The sequence below is a fragment of the Danio rerio genome, chromosome 8, assembly GCF_049306965.1.
Source record: "Danio rerio strain Tuebingen ecotype United States chromosome 8, GRCz12tu, whole genome shotgun sequence".
Classification (NCBI taxonomy): domain Eukaryota; kingdom Metazoa; phylum Chordata; class Actinopteri; order Cypriniformes; family Danionidae; genus Danio; species Danio rerio.
Window position 1 is genome coordinate 59,837,501 of NC_133183.1, and position 14,810 is coordinate 59,852,310.

Sequence of the window (14,810 nt, forward strand, 5' to 3'; positions counted from 1 at the left end):
CGCTAAGCCTACACACGCCTCCCACCAGTGCTGATATACAGCCATATCGCACTGCTACTCGTGTGATATTGCTCATATACGGACACGTGAGGAATCGATGTCAACAACAGATTTACATAATAAGAGGTGATTGGACAGGTCTTCGCATGCGCATTGCAGGTAATCAGAAGCACAAAGGCGGAATTTTTTTGCTGTGTCGCTGTTTTTTTGTCTCCAAACCAATAATGAAGCATATTCTGAACATTGGATCACAGGGTGCACCGAACCGTGGGAGGACAAGGGGACGATACAATTTTTCATACAGAACCGTTGCATCCCTAACTTGTCCTCTATGGAGGATGAGGGAGCTCTCTGATTTCATCTAAATAGCTTCATTTGTGTTTCAAAGACAAACAAATGCCTTAGGGGAATGGAACGACATGAGAGTGAGTAATTAATAACAGAACTTTCATTTTTGGTTGAACTTTCCCTTTAGCGTGCACCTCGGGAGAGCGTGTTCTTGTTGTGTTTAAATACGAATTATATCCAATAAGAGAAAATATTTAGTTTTGCCATTTAAAGAAGAAGACCTTCACATGGTGACACCAGTCAGAAAATGTGCATATTCTACGACTGCTTTACCCTTCCTCTTTTGTAGACATCTCCTCTATGAGATACATGTAATTGCAAACATCCAGAAATGGAACCAGCCCACTTGCTTGTTCTCAAAGCTTGGTTAAACTTACGAATGGCGCCTGTTGGGAAAAAACAGGATCTTTGGTACATGCGTTCTCCATTTCTTCACATCGCCCTGGTGTGTGATTGCTCCTGTAGAGTTTCCTGGTGGCTTGTAATCCATTTCATAGTTCCTCAGGAACAAATACCACAGGTGAGCGTTTGTATCAAGTTTTATAGACCAGCAATGGAGGGTATGGAAAATTGACATCTCCTGTTCACTCTTAAAGTACACATGAAATCAAAACTAACCATATTGATTTTGTTAGCTTGCATTGCTAGCTTCGTGGCGAACAATTGGTCTGTGCATGTCATTAAGAGAAAAACCCTTTAATTGAAATCTGAAAATGCACTTCCTCAGATTACATCTGTCTGAGGTAATGGGCGTGGCTAACATACGTAACCACACCCCTTCCAACTGTCAGTTTTGACAACTAACAGAAACGGTGAGAAGGAGGTGTCTGATTGGCTCTCTCCCAACCCATTTCCCCACCCTTCTGAATGAAATGCCCACTTTACTACATCCAATCAGCTCGTAGTAAAGAAAAACAAGCCACGCCCACTGTTTAATATTCTGTTTCTCTAGGAAGTGCATCACAATACAAAAAAAAAAATGTCCGCAGCTTCCAGTTCCTGTGGACTTTAAGTAGTTCACTTCCAAGTTACACACTAGGCCGTGGAGGTGGGCGGTCTGGAGGCGGAGCTCTGCTTGGGGGCGGGGCTTGAGGGGGCGGAGGCAGGGAGGAAGTGGGTGAAGGGGGAAGGGAGGGCAGAGCAAAGTAGAGGGTGGTAGGAGGCGGAGACCAGACGGGAGGCGGAGAATATGATGGAGGAGGAGTAATGGGTGGAGGCGGGTTGATGGCGTGGGGTGGAGGAGATGAAGGCATTGAAGGAATGCTGCCGGACAGGGAGGCTGGTGGACTGTGTGGTGGAGGGGGCAGGTGGCCCTGTGGAGGCGGTGGGTTGAGGGTCCGCGGGGGCGTGTAGATGGGGGAGGAATGATGGTTGTAGGATGGATACCGAGGTGGAGGATTGGACTTGATGCGGGTGAAGTTCATACAGCGGCCCTGAGGGAACAAGAAGAGAGAAATATTTAGAGAAAACAATAATAATTTAAGAAGACAATGCATTGTTGTGGTTTCTTGTTGCTATGCGACAACTAACATTGAAATATGATAAACGACAACATATGAAAGTTACACATATGACATACAAGGTAATATTTGTATTTCACATATACAGATGATGTTTTAGTTTATTTTTCAAATATTTCCCAAATTATGTTTACCAGAGCAAGGAAATTTTCAAAGTATGTCTGATAATATTTTTTTCCTCTGGAGAAAGTCTTATTTGATTTATTTTGGCTAGAATAAAAGCAGTTTTAATTTTTTAAAACCATTTTAAGGTCAATATTATTGGCCGCCTAAGCAATATTTTTTTCGATTGTCTACAGAACAACCCATCATTATACAATGACTTGCCTAATTACCCTCACTTAATAAACCTAATTAAGCCATTAAAATGTCACTTTAAGCTAAATACTGGTAGCTTGAAAAATCTGCCATCATGGCAAAGATAAAAGAAATCGGTTATTAAGAATGAGTTTTTAAAACTATTATATTTAGAAATGTGTTGCGAAAAACTTATTTGCGTGAAACAGAAATATATACAGGGCGCTAATAATTCAGGAGGGGTAATAATTCTGACTTAAACTGTATATATTTTTTTCAACCATTGGAATTACAAATATGTGCATATATGCTTACATATATTAGCTATATGTGTTTATATATGGCTTAATTGCTTGACAGTTTTATTGGCAGGCCGACGCAAAGAGCACTGTTGTATCAGACTGAAGGATTTTATTCTGCGAGAACAATCGCCTGGATGTACTTTATCCCTTTTATTACTCGACTTACCATAAAAATGTCAAAATTTGACACAAAAGACTGTTCTAAGCTGTAATATTTATTAACTCTTTAATTAAAGGCAATGCCGAGTATTCTGCCAGAAACCAAAGCAGAAAAACATGGAGCCGATGGAGTATACACTAACCGATGTATTATTCAGTCACAAGATGACGCTAAACATCGGAATGACAGACAAGCATTTATGCGAATGTGAACGTATTCACTGACAGTGAGGATGATTTCAAGTAGCTGAATGAGCCTGTATTATTAGCAATTGGGGAAAAAAATATTGTATTTTATTCTGCGAAAACAATCGCCTGGATGTACTTTATTCTGTTTATTACTCGGCTAATTGCTATAAAATGTAAAAATTAGACACAAAACATTGTTCTGAGCTGTGATAGTTTATTAACTCTGTAATTAAAGTCAAAGCCAAGTTATTTGACAGAAACCAAACTGGATGAATGGAGCATACACTAACCTAAGTATTATTCAATCACAAAATGGCACCAAACAATCAAAAACAGTGGCATGACAGGCATATATATATATATATATATATATATATATATATATATATATATATGTTATCTCGGAATAACATACCTTCTGAGGTATGTTATTCCGAGATAACAACCACTGAATAACACAGGCACATCCAGGAACTTCATCTTTTATATATATATATATATATATATATATATATATATATATATATATAAAAGATGAAGTTCCTGGATGTGCCTGTGTTAAACAGAATTAAATATTTCAGACAGCCGCCTAATAAATAATTACATTTAATATATTTTAACATATATGTACATATTTGTAGTTCCAGTGGTATATGTAAGCGACAGCTTTTGCAATATTTTAAAATATACATTGCATACATTTTATATATGTAAAATTCAAATACGAACTTGAATGTCATATCTGAAATTTGCATATATTTCTATGTACAGTATCCTTTTTCTATACGAGATTGCATACATAAAGAAAAATTTGCAGTAAAGTTGTGACATTCCAAGGTATGTTATTCTGAGATAACAACCACTGAATTACACAGGCTCATCCAGGAACTCGTGTCAGGGAATACGTGCACATCCTTACATCTACATTTGTAAGTATCTGCTTGTGTCACGTTGCTGTTTTTAAGTTTTTAACAGAACAATAAACATTTAACCATTTAAACATACACTTTCCAATAAATAAATTCAGACTGATTATGAGTGTAAACCCAGTGTTGGGTATACAAATGCAAGACAAATACATGAAGATTTACTGCAAATTACAGAATTAGACCATTTATACTGAATTGCAAAGTGTGGCACAAGTATTAAACACAAGCAAAGATTAAGTTTACGTTAAGCTGAAACTTGTCCTTAGAACTTGCAAAATAACTGTAACACTGACTAGAAAAACACTTTTCATGAAATTTGTCATTATACATTAGAAAACAGACTTAGAGCTTGAAATGAAATCAGCCTCAAATGACAAAATCGTAAAAATATAACAACATGTCAGATAAGCAATGTGTTACTTTATTTAATTCCAGTTCAGATGAAGTGTAGAAGTCCTAAGTCTCAAAAAACATGTGGTTGAGCAATGGCCAGCAATCATGATGGACTTTACCGTCATTAAATAACATGATAAACACACACACACTCAGAGGTAGACTAGAGCGGTGAGAGGCATGCTGGTCTGTAGGAAGCTGTAAATGCCAGACAAGCTTTAATGACACGCAGAGGAAAAAGTTGTAGGTTGTTTACCAGAAACACTTAAGAAAATTAGAAAACTCGCTGTCCTAATTTCCTGTCAGCTAATGAAGAACTCCCCCACTGGCCTCAAATAAAGAGCGTACACACACACACACAAACACACACACAAACACACACACACACACACACACACACACACACACACACACACACACACACACACACACACACACACACACACACACACACACACACACACACACACACACACACACACACACACACACACACACACTGATATTATTGGTTTTCAGCAACTCTCCTAATGTATTTTATACTGTAAAAACGCATATTATATGGCTCTTTCCCAAAACTCAACCCTAACAGGAAAACTGTGGCAATTTGAACATCGAAAGACTTTATTAAGTATGATTTTGAAGTGTTTTGAATTACAAGGACACCAGTCATGCTTTCGTAAAGCACTGTAATAGAGTACAACTAGGTCATACCCATTCCGTTATTCAAAAAATGTCCTTGTAAATCACCAAAACCAGTGCACACACACACACACACACACACACACACACACACACACACACACACACACACACACACACAGAACAAGAGTTCATGCAGTTAAAGAGCTAATATGAAATACCTAAAAACCACAAAGACCTGACATCCCATCCAGCACCTTGATGTCAAAAACATTCAGTCAAATGGTTAAGATGATTCGTAGTACCTGTGTTATTATTTTCAGCAGTTGTGATATAAGATTATTATTCGGCCGTCTGGAATACTCGATTCTGATTGGCCAGTTGTGACATTCCAAGGTATGTTATTCCGAGATAACTACCATTGAATGAATAACACGGGCTCATGCGGAAACTCCGAAGCACTTTGAGCATCAGTAAATACGTTAACATCCATATACTTACATCTACAGTACATTGGTAATTATCTGCTTGTCTGTCACGCTGCTGTTTTTAACAGATTTTTACTGTTTGGCACCATGTTGTGAATGAATAATATGTAGGTTAGTCTATCCTCCATTCAACCAGTTTCACTTTTGTCAGCTTTGCATTTTTTATTGTTTGGTGTCATCTTGTGTCTGAATAATGCACAGGTTAGTGTATACTCCATCTGCTGTTTTTGTTTCTGTTAGCTTTGCACTTTTGATTGTTTGGCGCCATCTTGCGACTGAATAATGCACAGGCTATTGTATGCTCCATCAGCTGTTTTTGTTTTTGTTCGTTTTACGTTTTTACTTGTTTGGCGCCATCTTGTGACTGAATAATTCGCAGGTTAGTGTATGCTCCATCAGCTGTTTTTGTTTTTGTCAGTTTTATGTTTTTACTTGTTTGGCGCCATCTTGTGGCTGAATAATGCACAGGTTAGTGTATGCTCCATCAGCTGTTTTTGTTTTTGTCCGGTTTACATTTTTACTTGTTTGGCGCCATCTTGTGACTGAATAATGCGCAGGTTAGTGTATGCTCCATCAGCTGTTTTCGTTTCTGTCAGCTTTGTGTTTTTAATTGTTTTGGCGCCATCTTGTGACTAAATAATGCACAGGTTACCGTATACTCCATCAGCTGTTTTCAATTCTGTCAGCTTTGTGTTTTTCATTGTTTTGGCGCCATCTTGTGACTATATAATGCACAGGTTAGTGTATGCTCCATCGGCTGTTTTTGTTGTTGTCAAGTTTACACTTTTACTTGTTTGGCCCCATCTTGTGACTGAATAATGTCCAGGTTAGTGTATGCTCCATCAGCTGTTTTCAATTCTGTCAGCTTTGTGTTTTTGACTGTTTGGCGCCATCTTGTGACTGAATAAAGCGCAGGTTACCTCATACTCCATCAGCTGTTATTGTTTCTGTCAGCTTTGCATTTTTGATTGTTTCACGCCATCTTGTGACTGAATAATGCACAGGTTAGTGTATACTCCATCAGCTGTTTTTGTTTCTATTAGCTTTGCATTTTTGATTGTTTGGCGCCATCTTGTGACTGAATAATGTGCAGGTTAGTGTATACTCCATCAGCTGTTTTTGTTTTTGTCCGGTTTACATTTTTACTTGTTTGGCGCCATCTTGTGACTGAATAATGCGCAGGTTAGTGTAAACTCCATCAGCTGTTTTCGTTTCTGTCAGCTTTGTGTTTTTAATTGTTTTGGCGCCATCTTGTGACTGAATAATGCACAGGTTAGTGTATGCTCCATCAGCTGTTTTCGTTTCTGTCAGCTTTGTGTTTTTAATTGTTTTGGCGCCATCTTGTGACTGAATAATGCGCAGGTTAGTGTATACTCCATCAGCTGTTTTCGTTTCAGACAGCTTTTTTAAATTACAGAATTAATAAACTGTTACAGCTCAGAAAAAATGTTTTGTATCAAATATTTATGTTTTGTGGCAAGAAGCCATATATTAAACCAACCGAATAAAGCACATCCAGGATGTTTTTTTTTTTTGTTTTTTTTTTTACAGAATAAAGACCTTTTGGCTTTAGACTGCATATAATTGTGTCAGGTTTTATTTTGCAACAACAATCTCCTGGATGTAGTTTATCCATAACACAGCATATCTTGGAGTGTCGTGATTGACCAGTCAGAATCAAGTATTTCAGACAGCTGATAATAAAGTGAAACACTTGAACATGTTTGCTCTTTCTCTTTGATTTTTCATCCTCTGTTTTCTTTCCTAAATCAAACAGTACGAACATCCTCCTCTACTTTGCCTGCACTCTTCATGACAGCAGGCTTGTCTCCACACTGTCTCTCTCAGAAGTAGTCGGGACAGAAGCCAGCTGAAGTTCCTTTTTAATTTTGTTGTCGCCAGACATTTTGCTAAATAACAACATGCCTACACTCATACCACTTCCTGTCACTTCTAACTCCGAATTCCTCTTCCTCTGTTAATGTTCGCTCTTCATTCCCAGACTTTCGTCATCAAACTGCCACTATTTACTCGACTCCAGAGTGAGCAGAAAAAAGATCAGACTACAAATCAAATACATAATGACACTTTCCTGCTGAAAAGGAAGTATGATGTTATTCAACTAGTGCACGTGTTTGACACATGTGCAAACAACTGGAGAAGATTTACATAGACTGCAGTCACCAGGCCCGGATTAAGAATTCAGAGGCCCCTGTGCTCAATGTCTTGTAGGCCCCCTACCTGGCCGCACCCCTATAGTTGAATTAAAAAATAAGAATAATATCATATTTTTAAATTAAATGTATCTATAATGTATTGCCCGCATTTTTAAATAAATGATATACAGTACATATATTTCTAGTCTACAAATATTTGACTTGTTTTTTAGTAATACAACTAGTGAAAATGAATGGATTTTAATATACTTGTTCAGGTTCACTGAAGCAGTACTAAGAATGATATTTAAGGGTGTTTTTAATGTATAACTTTTACAAACTTGTAATGCAAATGATTTGGATTTAACACCTCTCCAATCCAGTTCTAGGAATCTGAGTCTTCCATAATACACACACTTATTAATGATTCCTACTTGTCTTCCTCGTGATGAAGAGTAGGCAAAATCTGATATGTGGGGGGAAAAATGAAGAACGTCTTCATCAAACGCTGGATTCGAACGGGGTTCGAACTCACATTGCTGTTTGCCGCTCTTTTTAGTGATGTTGTCTCTGTCAATCAAATGGTATAGGGTGGAAATCACTTGTTGGGAAAAAGTTCATTTATTTTTATTACTTTCGTGTCTTTATTTTTTTATTAGAAAAATGTTTAGACTAACAACAGATTTATCAATCTTTCTCTTATGTATGAGATTACATATTGACCAGACACACTTCCTCTTTTTTACGGTGCTGCATACCTTTTTAAGGAACATGTTAAAATGTTGACAGCTATGAACATGTCATAAAACATTTACTGCACCTAACAACAAAAGCAACAAAAGTATAAATGCAACTGGAAAACTGACAAACGCTAAATGACAAGCACACCAGTATCAGAAAGTTGAGTAGTCTTTACTTTATCATATTACTTTGATATCTCCTCAAAGAATGTTGGCAAACACATACTATTCCAAGTAAAATATACTGTAAATAACACAAACAACTTCACTACACTTAAGTAAAATGCTTAAAACTCTGAGACAGATTGGGGACCTAAATGTAACCAGCCAGTTTAAGTCTGGAAGCCATTATGCCTCACTGTACGGCTCATCTGCTTCTAATTAGTAACAGATCCGTGTTGTTCAGTCATTTTGTACGTAGCATCAACTTGACCACACTGACTAGTTGGACAGAAGCGTTTGGCAGCAACTTGCCTTAAAGCTTGTTAATGTCCCACTCTGTTTTTGTTTTGTTTTGTAAAAAGCAAAGACGTCTTGATCCACTCAAAGCTCGATGGGCATGTGTGACCGCATTTGCCATGGAAACCCACAGATACAACCACTGAACTCACATCACGCTAAATGTCAAGAATCTGGGTCAGACCCACCATTGCTACAAGTTCCAATACACATTCATCAACTCACACATACACGCTTCCACTAGTGCTGCTGACTATGCATTTAACACATGCTTACAGTAAGATTCCATGTGTTGGGAAACAGAACTCAATGAGCAGCAACTGAATAAAAACACATCATGCCAATGCAAATCAGTTTAAACCAGGGCCGGAGCGGGACTCCTTTTCAGCCCTGGAGTTTCAAGCCTCAGACCGGCCCACCTCAGTTCATGACTGACTATATTAAAATAAGGTCATTTCCAAATCAGTTTCTAATGACACTATCACGTCTTTTTTTGAGAAAACGGCTGCTTTAGAACTTCAAATGTTCAACAACCCTAACAGTATTATATGTCTTAACAATAAATATGAAAAAAATAAATTACTTTGACGAGGATGAAACCCGGGTCAGCGACGTCGTAACCTAACATGCTAACCACTGGACCACAATCAATAGGTAGAATTGTGGCTCATCTGCCTCATTAACCTGTAGGCTCCATCTTGCTCACGAAGCTGCGAGAAAATAGATAAAAAGAGGAGAGCTGCGGTAAAATAATGAATAAAAAGGCTGTGGTCAAGTAAATAAATAAATAAATGTAAAAAATGTGACTGCTGAGAGCAACAGATTCTGGAGCTAGGGAAACCGGCCCTCGCGGCCAAAAAACAGACCGGCCCACCGGGAATTCTCCCGGTCCTCCCGATTAACCAATCCGGGCCTGGTTTGAACTGAAAATATTCATTACAGAAATACAGATGCAGGAATGCTGCAAATACAGAAACTTCAGCAGCTCTACACTACAGCCAACATGAAAAAAATACTGTAGTAGTTTACATTGTTTTTAAACATTTAGCAGACCCTTACATCTAAAGCAACTCAAACCCGTTAACACACCCAAACTACTCCTTTTACTACAGTAAACTGTTGTGTATTGTAGTCCTATATAATTGTAAAACTTAGCACAGTATTTGGGTAATTAGTTTATATTACTACAGTTGTTGGATCATCATAGCGTTTTTGAGTAAGATGCTAGTGGTCTAACCCGATTCAATGATCTATGTTAAGTTAAGCTAATAATGTTCCCGCCAGAACCCAAAGATCGGCTGAATGGATTAAAGGTTCACAAAACCCTCGAGTACTTTTTTATTGTTATATTAACAGATTTGTGTGTGTTGAGCATCAGTTAAGACAATGTTAGCTCCTGTCAGCTTTAATTGTGGGAAAACTGGATAATTTTGAGGTTTTGTTAGTAATTTTAGCTTCTGGGTTTAAAATGATTTTTGGAGCGGATCAAATTCGGCAACGTATGCCAGAACTGCAAGTGCAAAGATGACATGTCGGTTTCTCATTAATATTCATAGCGGATTTTTCTCATCCTATGAGAAGAGCCGGCTTCTTAATTATTCATGACTGCATGTGCTTTCCGAATGCAAGACACAGACCTGCTATTGCCAAGCTCAGCTGTGAGATCCTACCTGGGTGACTGGGTGAAACCACTTCCACAGACCCACAGCACACAGTATTTAGTCATTCATGAAGGGTCGTATGTGTTTGTTTCCATGATCCACTGGGTTTGTTGCAGGTTTTTCCCCTCAATCCTGTCAGGGCTGATGCAGCAAAGCTATGTGTGTGCTGCAAGCATTTTTGTCAGGAGAGCAGTACGAGAATTGGAGAATGGCGGACGTTGTCTTTTATCAGGAGTTTGTTCACATTTAGACACATCGCTGCTGCTGTGTTTGCCTAAATCCTTTAGATTACCAGCAGGGCTAATGGTTAAAATAGACAGGGTAAGAGACCTGCTGCACTGAGTCTGCATTCAGCCCCGGGGATTGAGGGAAAAGTCCTCATTTGGTGTTTATATAAATGATTAGAAACGATTATCTTTACAATTGTTTAAATTGTGGTTATCTGTATATGAAATTACGAAAAACAAATGTAACGGGGCATTAAATTACTGTCTATTTCTTTGCATTTTCAGTTTGTAAACTATAAAATCATGGGTCTTCTCACGGTTTTTGTAACTGACAACAGCTGTTCGCTCCCTCCTTCTCCCCTGCTCTGCTGGCCACGCCCACTCCTACCCTTTGCTCGTGGAGCTCCACGCCCATTATGATGTATCTTTTGCAAAAAATTCTGAGGTGGACCTGAACCGAAAGTGGGAGTGTGTCGTGACCCTTTAAAAATAAAAATCAACTAAGGAGTTGTAAAGTGAGTCTATTTTAAAAGTGTAGCTTAACTACATTTCTCAGTAGCATTGCTGCTTTCTAAATCAAACAAAAAGCAATCTGGCGCAAGGCGAGAAGTAATTGTTGTTTGCTAGTTTCAGCTTGACGCAAGAGTCATTTTGACGTTTTGAAATGCATTTGCGCTCATAGGCGTTCTGGTCTAAAAAAGGAGGTGTGTTGAGGTGCATTGCTGGCACATTGCTATTTTGAATAACTAAAATAGACTTCTAGCTTACATAAATATAAAACCACTGCCTCCATGCCCTCATCTCGGTGGGTGGGGGGGGGAGTTGTTTCAAACATTTTGAAACATGTTTCCTTATCCATGAGAGTGAAAGTGAAAGTAAAGAATGAAGAGGCTCATTCTCTCATTCTCGCGCTGCAGATGCTCTGTAGAGTTCAGTTTTTCCACTTACAAAGTCGCCATGTAAATAGCAAATGCGCTATTGCGTGACGCAACTGAAGGGAATGGGAGATGAGACTCTGATTGGACTATCAAAACACACCTATAACTCTTTAAGAGAATAAGCTCAGCCCTGTTAGACCATGCGCAAAAGCGCAAAGCCAATTTTTTCATCCTTAAAATAGCAAAAGTGGATTTTGACACGCCCTTAATGCTTTTGCACCCGGCGCTTTGGACTTTGCGCCTGGACCTTTAAAATAGAGCCCATAGTTTATCCAGCAAATGTTCCCAAGTGCATACAAAAAATACTTTAGTATTTTTTAGTAAATGCTAAAATGTTTTTGTAATACGCAATTTAATTAGAGGAGAATGGCCAGACTGGTTCGAGCTGATAGAAAGGCAACAGTAACTCAAATAACCACTTGTTACAACCGAGGCCGGCAGAAGAGCATCTCTGAACATACAACACGTCCAACCTTGAGGCAGATGGGCTACAGCAGCAGAAGACCACACCGGGTGCCACTCCTGTCAGCTAAGAACAGGAAACTGAGGCTACAATTCACACAGGCTCAGGAAAATTAGACAATAAAAGATTGGAAAAACGATGCCTGGTCTGATGACTCTCGATTTCTACTGCGACATTTAGATGGTAGGGGCAGAATTTGTCTTTAACAACAGGGAAGCATGATGCTATCATGTCAATATGGACCAAAATCTCTGAGGAATATTTCCAGTATCTTGTTGAGTCCATGGCACGAAGGATTAAAGCAGTTCAGACTGTAGATAAGCAAGAAACTGATTTTACTGACGTCTCATTTCTGTAGGTTAAATTTAGAGGAGAAGCAGTCATGACCCACATGTGACGTGAATTCTTTCGTTGAATGAATGATTACAGTAGCTTTCAATAGCAATGTTTGCCAAGCGCCTTAGTCTAAGCTCAAACCTAGCTTGGACCGCCTTTACCTCCTGTGCCCTATTATATAAGCAGCATATGTTAAGGCTGGCTTCAGATGCTGGAATCTTCTGACGGCTTTGCCAGACAACAACATCCCTATCCGGCAGCAAAACTGTCTGTGTTTGCTTTACGGCGCACAGCTGTTTGTCCGGTGTAATGTTCTGCATATGCGCCTTTATCATCACTTTAACTACCACTGCACCGACTCTTGCAGCTTTTGGGAAATTATTGCTTTAAATTGTTTGAGCTATATCGATTTAAACACTCGAGAGTCTCTCTTTTCATTATCTCTTCTGAAAGTACAGTAGCTGAGAGTGCTCAAACGCGCTGCAAGTTAAGAAAAATTCATTCATTTTCTTTGGCTTAGCCCCTTGTTTATCAGGGGTCACCACAGCGGAATGAACTGCCAACTATGCCGGCATGTGTTTTATGCCGAGGATGCCCTTTCAGCTGTAACCTAGTACTGGGAAACACAGATTCACATTTACACAAACACATACACTTCGGACAATTTTTGTTTAGCCAATTCACCTATAGCCAGGCCCTGATTGGCTAATCGGTAGGACCGGGAGAATTCCCGGTGGGCCGGTCTGTTTTTTGGCCACGAGGGCCGGTGTCCTTAGCTGCTTGCCCTATCAGCAGTCACACTCTTTTTCATCTATTTATTTATTTGACCATAGCCTCACTCTTTTTATTTATTATTTTGCCGCAGCTCTGCTCTTTTTATTTATTTTCTCGCAACCCGTGAGCAAAATGCAGCCTGCAGGTTAACTTACGTTAATGATGATGATGTAACTATCGACCCCAAACAGCAGCACTTAGTGCTTAGTGAATATAATAATTAGAATAATTAATATTAATGAATATTACACCTGCTCAATGAAAATCAGATGATTCACTACATTAATAAATCTGACATAACTTGATCAGAAATCTAAAAAGGGGAGAAAAAGATTAAGCCATCACTCACGGGTCACAGATCAATACTTATTTTTTTATTCCACTGAAATAACGCCAATGTGGACTAATGGTAAGCACATTGCAATTCAACACTGCTGACCCGTGTTCGAATCTCACCTGAATTATTTTATTTTTAATTTTTATTGTTAAAACATATAATACTGTACGGGGTGTTGAACATTTGAATTTCTAAAGCAGCTGTTTTCTTGAAAAAGACGCGATAGTGTCATTAGAAACTGAATTGGAATCAGTCGTGAACTGAGGTGGGCCGGTCTGGCTTGAAACTCCAGGACTGAAAATGAGTCCCACTCTGGCCCTGCCTATAGCACATGGCTTCAGGCTCTGGGGCAACCAAAGCACCTGGACCATCCGGAGGTAACTCAATCGAACACGGGGAGAACATGCAAACTCCGCACAGAAATGCCAACTGACCCATTGTTTTTAAATGTAAACAAATTCTTGATGGATGTTTGTAACTGTTATCAAAGAGCTTAGAATGACCAAGAGGCGACACTCAATAGAACGTTCCAGTGCAACAGCAGCGCCCTGGATTCCGCCATTTTGGAGTGAAAGTGATCGTACGTCCATTGGATCTCATTGCTGTCGCGATGGCAAGCAGCTGCTTTGTTTTTTTATTTATCTATTTAAAAAGCGTATTAAAGCTGAGATACAACCTGAAAGACGACAATACAACACTTATTATCACAATCATCAGCACTTCTAATAGTTTATTTTACAGACTTATAACATGCTGTTGTTCTATTGGAGTTTTCATTCCAAAATGGCCGCCACGCCCTCTAGTGGCTGTTTCCCAAATTACACTAGAGTGTCGCCTCTTGGTCATTCTAAGCTCTTTGCCGTTATGTTCGCGTCTTTTGAAGTTTTTAGACGCTATGTTTGAAGTTATAGGAAATTCAACTTGGTTGGGTTTAGGTAAGTAAGCGGGCGGGTGGGTCAATCGGTAAAATTGGTTGGGTTTAGGTAAGGAGGAGGGGTGATCGTTTGATTGGCCGATCGCCCAGTCAATCATTCAATCAGTTGACAGCTGCCTCTGGTGGGTTCATGCGAGAACAGCGCAGGCGCGAACTCGCAGACTCGCAAAAACTGCAAAAATACGTACCTCCCGGGACTTATTTCGCGGTCTCCAGAAACATCCGCAGGACTACTTTTTCAGAATGCGCCTGGGTTGAATAATTCAGGGGGGCTAATAATTCTGACTGTATATGTGCCTATAGGCAGGTCCAAACATGTATACATTGCATATTTCACACACAGGGATGCGCAGCAGCACTCAAACATACTTAAATATGAAAAAAATGATGGATTAAGTAAAAAAATGGATAAATATATAAATGCCGATATGTCTGTTTTATGCAGCCATGACTGCTCCTGCAAGACTCTAGTCATGTAGGTTCTACTAAAACAGGCGATCATGTTCTCCTCTGCAAAA

General features: G+C 39.1%; 2 protein-coding genes across 2 annotated transcripts in view; one reads left to right on the top strand and one right to left on the bottom strand.

Annotated features, from left to right (window-relative positions):
• gfpt1 (glutamine--fructose-6-phosphate transaminase 1) overlaps nucleotides 1-14,810 on the top strand; it is a 117,386-nt gene that overhangs the window by 80,249 nt on the left and 22,327 nt on the right. The gene's annotated exons all lie outside the window — the stretch shown is intronic.
• Nucleotides 452-14,810, bottom strand: part of antxr1a (ANTXR cell adhesion molecule 1a) — a 103,672-nt gene continuing 89,313 nt past the window's right edge. Inside the window, exon 19 of the mRNA XM_001332805.10 lies at nucleotides 452-1,781. Coding sequence (XP_001332841.5) covers nucleotides 1,377-1,781 — 405 coding nt within the window. The 3' untranslated portion in view covers nucleotides 452-1,376. The remainder of the gene's footprint in view (nucleotides 1,782-14,810) is intronic.